Genomic DNA, 21,155 nt, shown 5'->3' with positions numbered 1-21,155 from the left:
CCAAATATCAATCAGCTGTCAGAACTCCTTTGAATCATGGGACAACCTACCATGTTTTTAATTCTTTTAAAAAATTGTGCTTGCTAGTGGAGTGCAACTCATTAACTGTACATGCTATAATATTTTTTATATTTTTTTTAAATTAAACAGCTAAAACACCCAATGGCTGCCAAAGGGAAGCGACGCTCAACACAAAAATAGAAAAGGGAGACGACGAAGCCAAAAAGGAACAAAATAGAAAAATCTCAAGAAAAGTCATCGATAAGGAAGTGATAGAACTGTCATCCAGGTTAGAATTAAATTATATTTCAACAAACTGTAACTGTCCTTTTAAATCGATTCCGAATACAAAGTATTCATATTTTATGTTTTGTTTTTCATAATCTCCGAGAAAGCACCATGCATGACCAGCGACTACATGTAAATTTTAATGGTGGAGCTGGTAAAGAAATTGGCGAGGACTTTGGTAAAACTACAATCCTAGAAGGTTTCCTAAAAGATGTGGTAACACAAAATGTCGACGATAATGAATACACTTTCAAAGCTGATTGCTTCCTAAACCAAGACGTGTTATCCTGTGTTTGGAACAATGCCACAAATGATTAATCTTCGGAATGGTCTGCCCGATAACTTCAACCCTACAGTAATGCCTGTGATTATGAACGAATTCAGCATGCCATCAGGTACTCTTGAGATGAATCTAGATTCATCCAAGAAGATTAGATCCAACATGTCCAACATTCATCAAGCCGTGGATTCAATTATGCATAAAGCTACAAAGTGTTGTTCAATGTCTTCGAAGTGTGAACAAACAACGCCAGATGATTATGTTATTCACCACAATTTGTTCAGAGATGATGGTACTAGAAAGAAGACAGATACAGAACCAGTTATACCTAGTAGCTTAGACAAGGCTGTATATGTTAGCTACTTCAACCCGACTGACAGAAAGTTGCCACTAGCAAAAGAATCTACAAAGATACCTGTGGTTGGTTATCTCCTGTTAAGAAATCGTTAAAGATTTGATGTTGTAATTAAGTATTAATAACTAACGGGTAAGTTTTCATTTTATTAGTGGACGCCTGTTCTGTTCCGTCTCCTAACTGATATGGCACTGTGCAAGGACAAAGTTTTAGTCGTGACCTACGTCTTTGGTTCAGTTATGAAGGATGAAGAATTGAATTCGGAGATAATCTCACAGACAAACTTGTGGCACGCTAATAGGAGAGTCATGTATACTCTACTGCCAAACAAACCATTGCTGGACAAGGTATGGATTTTTCAGTCATTAGCATTTGTTAATTTCATAAATGAAATTCCGAACATATAAAATACTTTTGATAAGGGAATATCTTTATATTTGTTCTTATTGGCCGTCAAATAATGAACGATAAAACAGCTCATAAACCTGACATCAAGCATGCTTATGTGTGATGCACACAAGGACACCAGTTTTCCCTGCTTGTGGTTTTTACCCACTACATTTTCGGTGAGTGCAAATCATTAACAGATTGTTCATTGCATGGTTTCCATTAATCTTATACATGTTCTCATAAAATCAAATTTTAGCAATTTGCCCTTAATTGGACTCACTCGCTAAAGACTTTGAAATGCTATTACGCTGAGGAATACATAGGAGAGTTTGAATCGTTATGCAAGGTAAGTTTCTATTTTACGTATCGCAATATATGTTAATTTCAGTAAAGAATGCTTATTCCAATATAACTTATTTGTGTATTTTTTGTTAGATTTTCGTTCCAATGAATGAGGATAACATGCACTAGTACCTGCTTGTAGTTGACATTGAAAAAAGCCACCTGCTATTACTAGATTCTAAACCATGCGTCTCGAGCAGAACCAGGCGCTGTCGTTGTGCCAAGCTAATGGTAGTGTTTTAAAATGAATAAGAGGCAGAAATAACTATTCTAAATTACTTGAACACGCAGTGGACTTGACATAAGAAATAAATTTTACTATGATTACAGGCATTGTTTATTGAGGAGATACTTGATGACTCGACCTTCTATGCTAACCACACAACACACAGACCAATAATTTTGGAATATCCTATAATACACCCTGCAGAGATTGGCGAACAAAATAATGATTCATAAGAAACCGTATAAATTTTCGTTTCTAGTTGAATTCTAAATTACTGAGAGACATCAATGATTTTGCTAACATGTGATGAAAAATTTTTCCTTTTGCACAACTTAAGAAGACCGCTAAGATATTTATTGATGTTGTTATTGTGCTATACACTGCTTTTCCTTCCAGCCTTGGTTAAGGAAGATAATATTTTTTACAGTCCCATTCCATCTGCTATGATCATGTACCCTAAGAAATTAAGTTGGTTATAGACTAGAACAAACCTTTTTTTAATATGCAAGGAATGATTGTGGAGTTTGGATGACAACCTGGATGAGGGAGTGCTAATGGAGGAATAACTACAATATTAAGGTAATTATAAAATAAAATTCCTTTCATGGTTTCCTATATTCTCTTAAAATGTTAATCTAACGTATGCTGACATCTGACTTTTTTTTTTGCACTTAGGTAAATGAAAGCACAAGATTGCGGCTGGCTATTGATCTGGTCATGAATCCGTTCAATTTGAAATCCCAGGAAGTCCTTGAGGCAGCAAAGACATACTACAATGAAATATCTAAAAAGGAAGAGTGATTGGTTAAGGGGATAGAAAATATGCTCTGAGTTATTTATACCTAAGACATTCAAATAATTGTGTTAATTGCTTAGACTTTTAATACTTTAATGCTTGTAATAACTTATTATGATTATGTTATTTATAGTACTTTATGTTAATTTTTTATTTAGGCTTTGTGTTGCACTTATTGATTGAGAAAACACTACTGGGTCATAAGAAAATCAAACTAGTTGGACCGAACCTCTTATAAAAAAACTAAAAAAGTTTTTTAACTGAGATTCTGATATTTATATTTAATTAATGGGCTATTTTAGTCCATTTTTTGAATGGAACACCGCATTTTGTTATGTTAATAAAAAAATTGTTTGAATTATTTTCAATATTTTGTAATCAATTAACTAAAAATGATTTCAATAATTTACCTAACTATAAATACAAGATTATACTTATTATAATGTTTTTTATTGTATTTTGTGTAACCTTCGTTATTTTTATGTTTATTCATTTAGTGATACGTAGACCAAGGAAGGGTTATTAAACTTCATTTACCTTTTCCAAACAAGAGGAATACTATTCAAAGAGAGTTTATTATATGTATTTATTATTCAATTTACATTTTCGAAAAAGTTTGATTACTAATGGGGTTTGAATCCTAATGGATGGCTTCAAGATATCCCTTCAACTTCCTATGCAACCAGTGCGACGTTTGGTTTTACCCTCTTTAAAAGTAAAACTTGAGTTCCTCCAAAAATCATTTGACAACAATATTTTAAACCCTCTTCTAATTCACTCACCGTGCCTATCAACTGCAGCAACTAGTCACTACTTTTAGCAAACAAAGATGGAGCTAGAATTCCGGTAAGCTTCTAACTGTTATCTGCTTTTTAATCAACTTTTTTTCCACACACATGACCGTCTGTCTTTGCATGGTTTGTTCTTTTTAACATTAATGACTTCTCAATTTTTGGTTGTGTCCTTGCATGGTTTGTTATTTTTAACATTGCTGACTTTTCAATTTTTGGTTCGGGTTGGCTAGTTACGTGAATGCTTTTAGGAACATAAGAAGATGCCCTGACCAGACTTTCGTCTTAAACCTATTCGCAACAGATGTAAGTTTATGGCCTACGCCATAGACGTTTCTTCTTTTTCGTTTTTGTATCTAAGTTTTTTTAACATCTGTGTAAAATGTATTTTTGTTTCTGTGACTATAGGAAGATGTACGGTTTCCATAGCACATTGTATAGAACTTCTCTTTCTTCACAACCAGTGATCTCTACTTCATAGACAGACAAGACAACTGTCTCCATATCCACCCAAAGAGAGAGGGTAATAAGTACTGGATCAAAGCATCGGACATAGGGAGGATAAGATCTATCTATCGACTAACTCTGCTGCTTATTGTGGAACTCAGTTACGTAGGTTGGGGTATCTTCTACATGCTTGTATGGGACAATACTCATACGAAAAAAAAGTCCAGAGTGGTGGATAAGATATATGCCTCCAACGTGTTGCCTGACCAAATCAAACAGTGGCTGGCAGACAGATGCAAGGCACAGTTCAAAAAGGAAGCACAACTGGCTACGTTCGAGACCGAAAGGTTATTACGTCTGCAGCGTTGGAGGCAACAAGGTTCACCACCGCATTCTCAGGAGTCAAGGTAACAATAACTCGTTTACTTAGGAAATTAAATTTAAAGTTTTTTTTATATTCATTGATGTATAATAAATTTTTCAAAAATATTACAGGATCTACCGCCATCAACAGGGGGGAGGGGCAGTGGCAAGACCTAATAGGAGGGCAGTGGCAGGACCTAGTAGGAGGTATCGAAGAACTTTGCCGTCTGACTCTTCCAAGTCGTCTGTGAACCAGAGAACACCATCATCGTAGGACAGAACATGACAAATTTATTTGTTTTTGGTTTTATGCTGCACTTATGTTTTGTAATAGTGTTTCAGTGGCCATGTCTATATGTACATATTTAGTTTTGTGGACATCTTTGACTAGTATTTTGTCTAATAACTTTGATTTTCTGAATATAAATTCTCGTGTTAGAAATCGTTATTTTGTTAATGTATATACCGCATAATCTATTAGTTTTATTTTTATTAACTGTCACACAATTCTACCATGACAAGAAATTTTTTATTCCAGTCATTATTTATAAGAAAATTTGGTAACAAAGACTTTTTCATGTGGAAGATTTGATTATTGTTTTTTGTGGCTACATGGATGAGGGTGTGGCAGTGGTAACATCCTAATTAGGGATTGGAATTACTTTATGCAGAATCTGCGCAAATGATTAAATTGGGAGTGAGATGGTGTTCTTTAGGATGAGGGGTTCTAATGGTGTGATAAGGCAAAAAATATTAGAAATCAAGTAAACGATGAGTGAATAACTTAGCAACATAAAATTTAGGAAGATAAGGTAAATACATAATTTAAACTAGTATGTTGGAACTCCCATGGAATTTATTTCCTAGCATAGGCAAAAAGTTTGGTAGACGAGACAATTTTAATGGTAGACAACACCTAGTTCAAACTGGTTACGATAACACCGATAAACACAATATTTTGTAACATCAATTCTCATTGGATGCAACATGTCACACAATTAATAAGTTAGAGAAATTTAAGTTCATTACTTATAAGCGAACAAGACACTTCAACCAAACAAAAACTACAACATAAACCTACCGAAAACCAAGACTACTAAACGTGCGTCTAGAAAAATGACTAAATTCCAACTAACTTATCTTCCGTTGCTGGTTATTCCGGATGAACTGCTGCAAGAAATCTTCCTACAAAGTAGTGCCAAAGCTGTAGGGAGATGTATGTGCTTGAATAAATTCTGGCACCGACGCCTACGCCATCCAGAGACATGCATACAACACATGCGAAGGCAGAAAGTGTTAGATCAACATGTCTTGTTTCATGTTGGATACTCACTACTATTAGTGGGTTCAGATTTACTATATATAGTGAATGCTGCTTCCGGAGAAGAAGTGCATGTTCAGCAACCTTTCGGAGTTGGCATCCATGGGTGGTTTCGTATTGTGGGAGTGTCAAACGGGAACATATGTTTCAAGTTCTCCCGTGAACAAGACGACACAAGACTTTTGGTATGGAATCCAACAACACAATGCTCTAGAGAAATTTCCGACCTCTACAGGGACCACGGTAGATCATATTTCCCAGTATATGGTTTTGGTCATGTACCAAACACAGATGCATACACCATCATACATATGTGTAAAAGGGACATAGCTGATGCCTACATTTTTTTCTCTAGATATTGTTCAAGGCGTTCTACATGGTTTCACTGCGTTGATTGTCTCCCTGGTGTAGAAAAAATTGACCCTAACTCTATTTTTAATAATGGTCATGCGTATTGAATTACTAGTACATGAGATAGTTATGCTACACCCAAGTCTGTTTTATGTTATAGTGTTGAAGATGAATCATTTAGGGAGGTGTCTATTTCAGTAGGTGCAATATATACCGTTCACAATTTACTAACCCACAAGAAAAAAGTTGCACTCCTCGCTCATACACACAATGAATTTGGTTAAGTCGCATCAATTTGGCACTTGAATGAGGACGCTAGTGGAAACAAAATATTAGAGCAATATTGCAGGTTTGCGAGTCGAAGCATGAGAGAAAATCCAATACTATTCATGGATGATAACCTAATTTTGTTGGTGAATAATTCAAAGGAAAGAGAGTTACTCGTCAATTACAGGGTACAGAGAGCTTGTGTTGACAGAATATGACATTGAACATGGCACTAGAAATCTATTAGTGAGAAGAGCATGGCGAGACCCAAGAATGCCACACCCGATCACAGTTAGGTCTACACTCAAGTATTTTGCAGGGATGTTTCCTGTCTAGAAATAATTGACATTTATATCTACTCCGACAACATGTATTGTGGAACTTGGTTGAACCTCTATGTTTAGTATTCCAGTTGATGTTATTTATGTTTTTTTTTTTTGGTTAATGAAATCCCCAGTTAATTGTTATGACATTGGTTAATTTCAAGTGTTTTTTATTTTAGTTTATCTTACTTGTGTATGTTTTACATTGGTTTGAAAGGCCCAAAATTAAGAGAAATGGTTGCATAACAACTATATCAGTTAACCTACTAACATTTTACGTGAATATTCAATCAAAAAATGCTATTTCAAAAAAAGATTGAGCAAGGTAAGGGTAGATAGACACATGAATAGAATAAATAGTAACTTGGAGAAACTTGGTTTAGCTTAAAATTCCAGAGAAAGTTGGGCTTAACCGGTTTCAAGCCACTTGCTGTATTAATCCTCAGCTAAATTATCTACTTATTGTTTTTGTAGCTGGCTCAATTTGATAGCTAGCCCACTTTACCTTTTGAGAGACTTGAACTATCAAAAAATAAATGTTTTTCCAGGTTAGTTGACCGAGCCCAATCCCAAGTATGTCAGAAATACTAAATATTTAGTTAATTAAAGTAACTAACACTGGGGGAAAAAATATCGATGACATTTGATCATCTACTATGTTACACCTTAATATCTAACCAGAACTCAACCGGGATGATCGTGAATCAACACATGCATACAAAATTTGACCTATAATTCGACCAATTTTTTCCTATTTAACACGATTCCACCAAAAATGATGACATATAAACGGCCAATGAAGAAACTACTTGAAATAAGTTAGAAGACAAACTTACATGATGGTCACAGCTTTCAGGAGCACAATTGTAGACACCACTACTGTCTTAGATGATGGCACAACCTAACCCAGTACATTGTAAGACCTGCAACAAGCCATACACTCGTTGAATATTACTATATAAGAAGAAAAACAGAATAACCCAGTACATGGTAAGACCTGCAATAAGCCATTAGCACTCTATAACAAACTCCAGGTTGTACTATACCTGCACGGCCACGTCTTTGAAATGATCAACCCATTAGCACTCTTTCTTTGAATTTGACTTAGAAAGTAAAAGGAATTCAATAAAGTGCATGAAGGGGTCAATAAAGTCAAACAAATTTAGCAAATAAAGGATTCAGCAATAACGGCAAGCTCTGGTTTTTGAAAAAATCAGATCTTTCATTTGGAGCATTATACATCATCTGCAAGGGGATAAACATGATGATCTACAACTTCAATACCTAATGAGCTGAAACCTTTGAAATCTATTATGGTAACAAACAAGCTAGCTTATTTAAAGCATCATAGCTGGTCTCCTTTGCTTTACCCCAATCTATGACATACACAACATCATCTATGGTGATGCTACTCTCGGTGATATTTGTTGCTAGGACAATTTTTCTACAATGGAAAATTAACAATCATCAAAGTTACAAAATCTGAGAGTTAATAAAAAATAGCAATCCACTCTTTGCTAAACAATTGATGTATATTAGAACAAAGCAGTGGCCAATCATCATGGTCAGATAAACTACAAGTGTTAAAGATTTATTTATGTTCAAGGGATTAGGAATTTGAAAACCTATGCAGGAAAATTTCTGAAAGGAAAGCAATTAAACTTGAATAACAAGTTGCAATTCACCAATTTTCCCAAGCCTAACATAACATTATAGTTGAGTTTCAGCTTCTTCATTCTCTCATTTGTTCATATTTATGCTGCACCCTAGTATATAAGAAGAAAAACAGATCTTATCAATTATCTATTGTGGTGGCTGCATGATTTGTCATGAAAGTTACCAAATTATCAGTCTATATTGTCATGCCCTTCTCCTTCCTACTCTTACAGAATTGCCGAACATTGAGTTATAACATGACTGCAATGTTAATCATTCATGTCACTAAAAAAAAGGTTATTATTTTCTGGTATTCGGACTGACTTACTACAACATATTAGCCTTCATATGCTATTGAAATTAGTAGAAAACTTTGATAACTAACTCACAAAAATAAATACCATAAAACATATACGTATGTATAGGTAAAAAAAGAACACATAACTAGAAACATAATCAAATTCCAACCATCTTGCCCATATCAAAAAAATGTCATCGACAATTTTTACTTTAAAAGCTTCAACCAATTGTGTGTCTACATTCTAGGAGAAAAATTCAGAAAGAAGGAAATTATTCTTAAGTTTCTGAACCTAATAAAGGTGCTTCAGGTTCTGGTTTTGATCTAATCGTTATACTTTGTTGATGAAGCCTCCTTCTCTCTTGCAGTTGCTTCTCTAGTCTTCTTCCTCAACTCTGCTTCTATACTTTTCTTGTTCAGCAGCTTTTCTAGGTTTACTATTCTTTCTTCTACATGTGCTATCAGGTTATCCATTCCTAAATGTTCTTCAACATGATTCTGCTTCCTATCACCCGATCCCCTTGTAGCCTCCCCTACTCTGACCCTTACAATACGGTCATCAACCCAGAGAAAGAATTTGTAATGTGCTTTTGTCACCTAAATCAAATAGAACAAAATGAATGCATGGTGGTACAAAACACTCCAATTCAATCTAATCCACATATGTGACTGTAATTAATTTCTAAAGCCTAAATCTTAAAAATCCTTCCAAATTTTAAAGCCATTTTTTATATCAGATCAGGTTCCATGTCAATTCATGTCACAATCAACATTTTTAATCTAGGTACATCTATTTTGAGTAAATCAACTTTTTTCCAGTTCTCAGTCATTCTTCAAAATTAACCAACACCAATATCAAATCAAATACAATATCAACCCAATTTAACATCAAATCGCTTACAAAATCAAATCATTTTCATAACCAGTAGGCATGTCATTCCAAATAATTCAAAATTACATCCACAACAAATTAAGCTAGGGAAAATAACTAAAATCTATATTCTAAACTTCCATTCCAAAAAATCCAAAATTTACCCAATTTTAGCATAAACTTAGTGATCATACATGAAGAATTGCGTGCTTACCTTTAACAATGGGCATCCAAAAAATAGCCTATTACAGTTGGTGTCTGTATTCGACATGTAACAGATGGCATATTTTCTGCAGAAGCATTTTGGGGCCACACCATCTTTTACATCCCCAAGTTGTTGTGAACTTGAACTTGCATATCCAGATATCAGTTCCTGTTGTCCGCCGGCTTCGCCTCTGCCTCGTCTCGTGTTTGAGGAGCATGCATCACTGGCCATCAATCTGATTAACATTAAACACCACCATGAACAACTATTATCAACTATTGCATTCAAAATTGAAACAATCTACTTCGATCAAAGGTGATTAAAGAAAGTGAATAACAGAATAAATCACGCAAAATTGGTTGTGAAAATCGACAACAAAAACAAACGAATTAGCTAGAAGAAGAAGCAGTTGGCCTTACAATGGTTTTTCGAGAGGGTTTTCCACGTGGGTAGCCGGAACCGTTCCCGGCAAGGGGATGAGTTACGTTCTTCAATGGTTTTGGAAATACTTCACTCTACCTGTGAGTGACAGAAAAGGACACCCGCGTAACCCTAGACAAAGAAGTAGTAGGTAGGGTCTTCGACGGGTTTGGAAAAATCTGTTACTAACGATGAGTTACCAAAGAAATCAGAGGAATGAGGTAGAAGAACAGGCTGTGAACATTAAAGCGGTATTTGGGGGAAGGTTTTGCGAGTGGGTCGCCGGAAAAATCAAACGCTTCACCTATAGAAACGCTTGGAGGAGCAGTGAGGTAGAAGAGGTAGCTTTGGACATTATAGGGGTATTTGGGGAAGGTTTTGCGAGTGGGTCACCGAAAAAATCAAACCCATCACCTATAGGAAGGGTAGAAGAAGCAGTGAGGTAGTAGAAGAAGAAGCAGTGGACATTACAGGGGTATTAGGGGAAGGTCTTTTGAGTGGGTCGCCGGAAAAATCACACCTATCACCTACAGGAAGGGTTGAGAAGAAAGAGCAGTGGACACAAGGGTAGAAGAAGCAGTGAGGTTGAAGAAGAAGCAGTGCTTTCGAACTGTATTTTGAGAGGTAGGAGAAGAAGAAGCTGTAGATATTCAAATGGTATTTAGGAAAGGTTTTGATTTGTATGGTATTTGGGGAGGGATTTATAAAATCAACTATTTACACATTGTACCCATTTATATTACAGTATAAATACATTATATGGTATAATGTAAATACTATAAAATACAATGTAGTATGAACACATTTATTGAATGAATTAATGAAAGGTTGAAAATTTTTTTAGAGATGATGACACATATGCAAGGATAATTTACCCACAAAATTGACATGAGTTTAAAAGAAATCACCTACTTTTTAAGTTCTAGTTTTAAATTTTTAAGAAAGGGCTAATAATGATATTAAAGGATTTGAGTACTAGTATATATGAGATATTGAGCTAGTAATAATTTAAATTTTAAAAAACTAGTGACGTCATCGATGTAAGAAAGAAAAATGGAAAAATTCATGTTCAATAGATCGATCAGACTTGTATATCGATCGAGAGCGGTCGAAATTCTAGATATATTGAAATGATATGTCTCCTAAGTGGTTACTTGGTTACACAAGCAAAGGAATGCGATGACATACAAAAAGTATGCATATATATAAAATATTTGAAACCTTCAAAGTTCAAAACAACTAACAACCTGTGACGACTAAGCACTAATGCACTATGTATGAATTAAGTAATTGACAGTGTAAGCACAGAATATTTATATCCTTCTAGATTTAGTAAAATGATTAACGCTATGTATGAATTGAGCCTTCTTAAGCTTTATGTTCAACAAAATAAATAAATATATACGAACAGAAAGATGGACTTCAGAATATGGTATAATTATCAAAATAAATATATAATTATTATTGAGTTAATATTAGTTAATTTTTGTCTATTAGTTAATTTTTTAAAAGTATATATATTGTCTATTTTAAATTTTAAATAATAAACTATTAATATTAAATTTTAAATTATAAATTTTAAATTCTAAGTCTTTTAAAAAAATGAGAATTTTTAAAATTAAAAAATAATTAACATTAAATAACTAAAATTAATTTTTTTATTATTATTTTAGATATTATAGTGCAAAGAGGCAATTGTGGAGTTTTATCCAGGAAAAAAAAGGTCTATATAGATAAAAGCGCATATAATCATAGTTACCAGAATCTATCTTGCCATATAAAAATTTTACATTAATTTTCATTAACTTTTGTACCATCGAATCCTGTTTCGCCCTACTATAATCTATAAAAAAATTTATTTTGCTATTACCCGAGTGTAGTAAAATTTTGTATTTAAACCGCTCCCCAAACATCCGTCTCTATAACATCTTAAATTAAACTTTTTTTTAATCAGCTTTTATATATACATATATATTTTATTGTGTAAAAAATTTGGTATAAATGGTCGACCTAAAAAAAGAATTCAACAATTAAATTCAGTCATTTTATTTCTATCATTTCTTTTTATTATTTAAATTCTATTATTTTTATTTAAATTTTTGTCAATTTTCGCACATTTTAATATAACTCTGATAATTCTTTAATTTTTACACTTGTTCTTTTTTACTTTTTCTTTTTTAACTAGCGCCGAAGTGAGTACTCGCAGATACGAGACGGATTGAATTGACATCCTTATTAAAAATGTTCTAATCTCCAATAATAAATAGAAGAATAAATATTTAAATTGATTCTTAACAAATTTTAAAAAATTTTGATATTGTAAAAGTATTCAAAAATTATTTCTTTCAATTAAATTAATTTTAATATATATTAAACAAATAAATTTTAATAAATTTTGTTATAAAACAGTCATCTAAAAATTATAAAACAAATTAATCTCTCTTAACAAAAATCAATCCATTTTAAAAATATATGAAACAATAAAAATTTATTAAAAACAAAATAGTTAATAAAAATTTTTTTTTTAGGAATCCGTTAAATTTTTAGTTAAAATAAAATAATGAGATATCACCTGGCCTAGTGGGTCGTTTTTTGTAGAATTTTTTGGGTCAAATTTTCCTGTCTGACAATATGGCAATATCCGGAAGACCAATATAGTTGGCAGTTGTTATCTTGGTCTTGACTTGTGCCTCACGAAAAAATGAAGAAAAGTATATATGCCTTTCATTTCTATATAACAGCTACGCGCACTGTGACGTCTGCATCGGAATACATTTTCTAAGAATTTAATGAACAGATATGATGCATTACCTATTGACACCTTGGATCAGTCACTAATCTTATCACTTTCTTCCTTTTATTTTAAGGTAAACTACAAAAAAAATACCCAAATAATTTTATCGTCAACAAAAATACATGAATTTTATTATCGATAAAAATATTATTAAATAATTTAAAAATATGATAAAAATATTTAAAAAAAATTTTAAACGAAAAACAATTTTTATATTTGACAAATTATTTATACATTTAATCCAAAACTATATAAGAATATTTATTTAAAAAATATATAAAAAATGAAATAAAATTTTGATCTCTACGTTTTACATTAAAATTTAATTATTAAAATATTTTTTGAGAATATATATTTAATATTTGATATTTTTATTATATTTTTAAATTATTTAAAAAATATTTTTATTGATAATAAGATTCGTATGTATTTTTGTCGAAGATAAAATTATTCTAGTATAATTTTTTGTGGTTTATTACAAAAAAAAGCATGTATGTTGTTTGCGTTAGTGTGTGTAACTGTACATGTGAGTAGACAATTTTGCATATAATACATGAATTTCTTACTAATAATAATGGCACGCTGACTCTAAAGTTAGTGGATTTTAATTATATATTTATCCGAATTTTCAGGCTCATTTTTTTGACATTTTTTTGAAGATTGATGGCGTTAAACCTGAATGTAGTAGCAGCTTTTTCTAAAACATAAAAAAAAAATAGACCGTTGGATTTTTTTATTAAAAAAATAAATACATAAATTGAATGGTCTAATTTCTATTAGAAAAAAAAAATTGAATTTTAGTATATATAATTAAATTGTCTGATTTGAATATAGTTTTTATTATTTTTTTTATTTTAGAACTGAGCAAATCGAATTGTCCGATTTAATTATTATATATATTTTTTGAATATGTCAATACAAATCGGACCAACTAATTTATTTTAGGCCAATTCTATGGTGCCTATGAATTGGTGCCTAAATTTTGCCTAACTTACTTTTTGTAGTAAGTTTTAATTTTTTAAAAATTATTTATTATTATATCTTTTAAATTAAATATTATTTTTTAACTTTTTTTAGTAAATAGGCAACATCTTTTAGGTATCATAGCATTCACCTTTTATTTTATATGTATATATACATGCAACTCATATCCGAGTTGGCAGATCTCTTCTTCTTTTTTTTTCTCAGCTCTTCCAGATCTATCGTTTCGTTTGTGCTTGAAAAAAATTACAGTGAAATTTATGTTCATGTGAGAAAAAAATAGATGATAGAATCGTATTAAAAGTATATTATTTTGGTCAGATTTTGTTACAAACATTTGAAAATGTGAATTTTGTTTGTGAAAATATGTTAGATATTGTTATTTCATCCCCAATCTCATTTGATGAACTAAAAAATGTAATTTGTAAGAAGATATATTTTGAAATGTCAAGAAAAATTTCATGTATTTTATATAGGTACCATATACCGGTATTTGGTGGATTCGTTCAATTTCAACTAAATATGTAATTGATGAAGCGAGTACGCAAGAGATATTTTCAATGTATATTGAAAGTTGCTCTCAGATGTCGTTCATTGAGTTGTATATTGAGTTCGAACAATTTGAAGCCGACCAAAATATTGAACGAAAAAATTACAATAGTGACAGTGAGAAAGAGTTTGAAAGCAATTACGAGGTCGTTGGTCCAAATGGAAATGAAGATCAAGGTGATGACATTATGAGGCAAATGTGACAAACGTGACAAATACACTAGCAAACCAACATTCGTTTGAGGAGCTTTCTTTCATGCGAACTTTGGATTTGAAGGCCATGCATGCTTCGAAATTTTCTGAATATATGAATATAGGTACGTAATTGCCTATATTTATACAAAGGATTAGAATTTTGTTATAATTTATATTGATCGATAGATTAATTAGTTACGTGACGTGACATGTAAAAATATAATTAATTAGCATTTGTTTATGTCTTTATTTAGTTAAATTTAAGATAATAATCTTTTTTAATTACTTATTGATTTAGTTAAATATTAATTAGTATTTATTTATATGTTTATATTTTTATTTGGTTAAAATTGAGATAATTACTTTATGTGAATTTTATTTATATTAATATTGATGCAGTGAGTATTAATTTTTTTATATTAATATTAAAATAAGTATTAATATTGTGAATATTGATTTAAAAGTTATAGATAGATAAATTAATTTTACTTATTAAATATTTATGGTATGATTGTTGTCATAGTAGAAATTTCTATTGTAGCAGATGGTGAATTTGTTGTGGGAATGAAATTCAATTTCAGGGAAGCTGTCATTATGGCGATGAAAGATTATATCATTCGCAGAGGTATAATTATAGTTACACTTGTACCAGAGCCACCATTTATCAGGATCATTCGAAGTTGAATTCGAACATAATTGCAGAAGTAATAAAGTCATTGGTAGAGGCTGACCTCTCTATAAAAGTGAAATCAGTTATTGCGGAAGTGCGATCGAAATTCAATTACACCATTAGCTATCGTAAAGCATGGTTGGCTAAGCAAAAGTCAATGAAAAAATATTCGGAGGTTGGAAAGTATTGTACAAAGCTTTGCCCATATGGTTTGAGGCCATGTGTCATAAGGAGCCATTGTAACACCCTAATATTCAAATCTTTATGCTCGAGTCATAAGTCAATGATATTACGGTGGTACGACTCTCAAGTGGATTTTTAATACATAAATATAGGTAATTTCAAAAGGAGTATTAATCGAGAAGCTTGAAAATGGAGTATAATAAAATCGCGAAAACGTATCACTCACGTTTCGACAACTAAAAGGTAAAGCGTGAAGTCGAAAGTGATATACAGATAAAGGCATAAAGGAGAATAAGAGAAGGACAATATATAGATATATAACATAAGTAAATAGCCACTAGTCGCGACCCGCGAAGTTTAGGTCGGCTAGGGTACAGTATAACAATAGTTGACAACAGAATCTCCTAATCTCTCCCAAAAGAAACATAAGAGCCTCTATAGGCAAGTTCAAAAGAGTCCAACACATAATATAAGTTCTTCAAAATAAAGGTCGAGAGATTCTAAGTAAAATATAAAGTGGAGAATGTAAAGATCTTCGCCATCTCTCAGATGAACCACAACTCACTTCTGAGCACCTGGACCTATATCTGAAAAATAAGAGATATATACGAAATGAGAACCACCGACCCATGGGTTTCCAGTACGGTAAAAATGCCAAATAAATATCATGCACTGCAATAAAAACTCACTAAGCATCCTAAACTTCCTTTCACCAAATATTCACACTATGTTCTCGCTAATCCATAAACAGGCAACTGTCATAAGGGAATGCTATATCTAATTCATATCTTTCATGATTTTCAACTCTCTCTAACTCCCCAACGAATCAGAATCAGGGTCATAAATAAAACCATCACTATTTGTTCTATCTCAGCAATACTATATCAATACATCATGTCCTCACCTGGAGCTAGTGAAATCACTTCACTGTGTCTATCCAGGGAGCTCAAATTATCTCATTCAATAGTAATAGTCATTATTCAATTACATCATCAACTCATCTCATCAAGCACAGCCCTCAGCGTCCACCGACACCAGCATGAGGGACCTCTCAGTTGTACAAACACAAGCAATACAAACAAGTAATACACAATTAAATTACAAGTAGAACAAGTAGCAAATAATCATGTAACATAGCATATATGATATAGCAATCCAAAACAAATAGGCAAACTCAAACAATTCAAACATATGCAAATGGTGTATGCCTGCCCTATGGCTGATGATATCATCTGTCGGTTATATAGCCAACCCGACACGTCCTGGTAGCTAACCATGGACAGAAACACCCATTGCGGAGCAAGTAGGTTTGAGCTACAACCCCCTTGCTACTACCCACTCAACCCAAAGCCAGTGGAATAACCACTACTGCGGCTACTACCCAAGCGGGTGTTTAAAAGCTCAACCTGGAGTGAGTGGATTCACCACTACTGCCGCTACTACCCAGGTGTCACAATCTCTGACCTGGAGTAAGTGGGACAAACCACAACCCTTGCTACTATCCAGGATCTCAAAACATACATTCATTCAGTTTAAAATCAATCATCATTGTTATCAGATCTCAAACATTAACTTGGAGCAAGCAGGACGAACCACCACCCTTACTACTACCCAGGTATCACAAATACATATTTATTCATAATCACCCTTCATTATTATCAACTCTCAGACAATGACCCGAAGCAAGCGGGACAAACCATGACTCTTGCTACTACCTAGGTATCACAGATACACATTTATTCAAAACTCCATAATTAAACTCATTTATCATAATCCTCCTTCCCCATCTCATACCCAGAGCAAGTGGATAACGCCACTGTCTACTACCCAAGGTCACACGTCACACTCAACACTTTCCATCATTATTCATTTACCACATTCATTAATCATATATGCATCCCGGCATACTGGCCACATGTTCAAGCTTCCTCAATCAATCATAATCATTTAATCATTAATCATATACATGTACATACCCAGCCATATTTCAATGTTTGTCACAGCCATCCAGTCATAACATATACAACACTTTCACCATCATCCTCAACAACTCATACAATCATCATTACTCATCATTCATCATTGATTCTTACTTTATTTCATCCACAAGTTACCACATGTCCTAGATTCTTTTCATTACTAGGCATGCTATAAAGATTTAGGACCTAGAGGATAAAAATGGAGGCTTAGAAGTTTGAAATTCGGCTTCAAAAACTCAAAAACCAACTTTTGCTGAAAATTGGGTCACGCATGCGCGTCACCCATGCGCACGCGTGGAAGCCAGAAAAACAACGTGATGCGTGCGCGTCGCCCACGTGTTCGCGTGGTAGTCAAAAAAGCAGAGCGACGCGTACGTGTCAGCCACGCATATGCGTGGGTGCGTTTTGTGCTCCTCGCACAAAACCAGCACAGTACCCGCACAACTCTCGGGATTTTCTATGGGGCATTCGCATCAGTGCAGCGATGCGTACACTTCGGTCATGCACACGCGTGGGTGGGTAAAATCAAGATTGACGCGTAAGCGTGGAAGCACAATTTTCCAAAATTTTTACTAAGTTAAAAAGCTGCAAAATTACACTTTTTAACCACAAACTTCCAACACACATAACTTCTTCTACAAAATTCCTTTTTCAACCATTTCTAAACCATTGGAAAGATTATTGAAAACTTTCATAGAAATCTATTTTTGAAGGATTCCGAACTCCCTGGACTGAGTTACGGACCGCCGAAGTTGGTCAAAAATCAGTTTTTACCTAAACATAGAATTCACAAAGTTTTCCAATGTTCACAATTCAAATTCATTTCCACCACAACTCAACCACATTCACATAATTGCACTCAACTAAACCAAACCTACTCCTCTATACAATTTCACCCAAAACTATCAAATTCTACACCTTAATTTTCTCAAACCTTATTGTTCAATAACTAAACCAATTATTCATACATTCAATATCAAAAATCCATCCAATCTCTTATATCATTACACAATACACACATCAACTTACCTTCCTTACCTCTTTCCGGCTCCGGCCCAAAATTCACGGCCTTCGGCCCAAATTCACAATTTAAATGCATATTCCACAAACCAATACTCACTATCCAATTTATCAAATTTTCAACACACCAAACATACAATTCACACAATTCTCAACCCAATCATTAATTTACATTACATATCAACTATACATATTAGCAACAACCATTTACACAATCCAAACTCAATCCTAGGGGCATCTAGCCTAGGAATTCTCATCACATCACACGGTACTTAAATGAAACTTAAACCGTATCTCTTGTAGCCAAAATAATTGAGTCTCTCCTTTGGAAGTCTCCACTAACCCTTAGCTCCAAGCCTCACCTGTGCACTATTTAGAACACACACATTGGCTGGGTAGATAACCACACAATCAAAAAAAAGCTTGTGTTCCTCAATTAAGTGGCCTAGGTTGCAAGTAAAGATAAGCAAAAGGTTAAAGCAAAAGCAAACCTAGGTAACCACAACTAAAGTGAATTGAATTTAAAGATATTAGATATTGAAATTGTGCAAGTGAAAACGCTAATTTGATATAAAATAGCACAATAAACAATAACCAATCCAATAAAGAAAAAAAACTACTTGTTCATCCCCAACTTAATGCAATAGCCACATAATAAAGGTACTTGTTGCAAATGATAAGCTTGATAAGAATCAAGTCAAGTCACTCAAACAAATGCAAAGCAATAAAAACAAACAAGTACCAACAATTATCAAACCCACTAGGTACTAGTATATTAAAGCAAAGTATAAGTGCATTGATGAAATCCAATCTTAAATGACATCAACAATCATTCAAGGTGCACAATTCATGATTAAGTTGCCAAAAAAGGATACAGTCTAATGCATATGGTAGCTACAACATATGAATCAAGCTCAAAATTCATTTAGGCAATCAACAAGGACTTGATGCTTAGTGCACATATTCATAAAAAATTAAACCAACATTTAAGTAAGATGCAACCCAATCAACATCAAGCAAACACTTACAACTTATTTAATTAACAAACAACTAAACCAAATCTAATACAATTACTAAAACAAAAATGAAATGCAATTAAAACTAAGTAAAACAAGTAGAAAAACATGTAAAAACCAAGAGAAGAGAGGGATGGAGCGGGCGGAAGTGCGTTAGGGCTTAATTCAAAGGAAAACAGCACTTGTGCGTACGCACACAAGGTGGAAAACAGAAGGTGTGCACTCGCACAAGGGTGTGCGAACGCTCCGAACAGAGAGGTGATCAAGAAGTGTGCGCACGCACAGAAAACTTTTTTGTTTTTTTTTTGTTTTGGGAAGGATCATGTGTGCGTGCGCACACAGGTCCGTGCGCACACACAAGAGCGAAAAGTGGTAGGGGTTAATGCGCACAATGCATGCCAACGCTCCCAACAGAATGGGTTCAGGTGAGTGTGCGTACACACAAGTTAGTGCATACGCATACGGTGCGCAAAAAGAAGGTTGTGTGCGTACGCAAAAGGGCGTGCGCACGCAAAAAGCACAAAACAAAGGGTGCTGCGCGCACACAAGGCATGCGAGCACTCCCAACAGAGGGCGTACCGGCTGGTGTGCGTATGTACAGAGTGGTGCGTACGCACAAGATGCAAAATTTTGTTGTTGTGTGCATGCACACAAGGTTGTGCACACGCACATACCCTATTTTCCAAAAAAAAATCTTTCAAAATCTAAGGCATTGCACCTTAGCTCAACCATAATTTAACCCCACAACATTCAAATATCCATAAATGCATGATCCATATGAAAATTAACCTAACTAAACTAAAAAATTAAACTAATCCTAGGCTAACTAAGACAAACAAAAATGCAATAAAGTCAAACTATAAACAATGAGAAAGGTTAAGAACAATGTTACCATAGTGAGGTGTCTCCCACCTAGCACCTCTATTTAGAGTCTTTAAGTTGGACTTTATTGAGAAGCTCTCATCAAGGAGGCTTGTGCTTCAAACCTCTTTGAAATCCCACCCAAGCTTGTATTCTCCAAGGCTTTTGAGATTCCAAAGCTTGTGCACCCAAATCTTGTTGTGAATTTCTTTCATTCCATCTAGGTAACAAGCATTTGAAATTCCCAATTCCTATAACACATTAGCCACAAAACTCATAATGCAATGGGTGAGAAGTCATAGGATAAAAAGAAAACAAAAACCAAAGGTAATAAGAACAAATAAAATGAATTCCTAAAACTAGCAAAAACAAGCAATCGATCAAAAACAAACTATTCACATATTCACATATTAACAATAGCCAATAATATAACACCATGCAACTCCCCGGCAACGGCGCCAAAAATTTGAAAGAGCAAAACCGTCGGTTTAGAATTTTCTTCTCGGTTAGAGGAAATAACTTCATTGCAAGTATAGTTCCAAACCGACAAGTAATGCTCAAATCAAATTTTAATTCAAAAGAGATGTCACAATCAATACAAAATAACCGGAAGTTTTTAAGTCCCGGGTCGTCTTCCCTAGGAGTTGCAATGAAATGTTCTATTATTGGTTATGGGGGATTTGGGGGTTTTGATTATAAGAGGCAAGAAATTAAAATGGCAAGTTATTAAATGGAAAGCAAGTAAAAGCAATGAAAATGAAAATTAAATGGCAAAAAGGGCTCTTGGCAAGAATTAGAGAATTAAGGATTCCTATCCTAGTTATGGACCACAAACATGGTAATTATGTAGAATTAATCCTAATTAATCAATCCTAACATCGAGAATTAGTCAAAAGGGCATAATTGATCTCAATTCA

At 33.6% G+C, this 21,155-nt stretch overlaps 1 protein-coding gene across 1 annotated transcript; it reads left to right on the top strand.

Moving 5' to 3' along the window:
- The first annotated feature begins 5,394 nt into the window (after positions 1-5,394).
- On the top strand, positions 5,395-6,057 carry LOC107488109 (uncharacterized). The gene has a single exon (XM_016108807.1). It carries the CDS (start codon positions 5,395-5,397, stop codon positions 6,055-6,057), a length of 663 nt encoding a protein of 220 aa, XP_015964293.1.
- Positions 6,058-21,155: the final 15,098 nt, after the last annotated feature.

This window comes from Arachis duranensis, chromosome 1, assembly GCF_000817695.3.
Source record: "Arachis duranensis cultivar V14167 chromosome 1, aradu.V14167.gnm2.J7QH, whole genome shotgun sequence".
In the NCBI taxonomy this organism is placed as follows: Eukaryota; Viridiplantae; Streptophyta; class Magnoliopsida; order Fabales; family Fabaceae; genus Arachis; species Arachis duranensis.
Note: the sequence above shows the minus strand (reverse complement) of the source record. Positions and strands in the feature narration are given on the sequence as shown.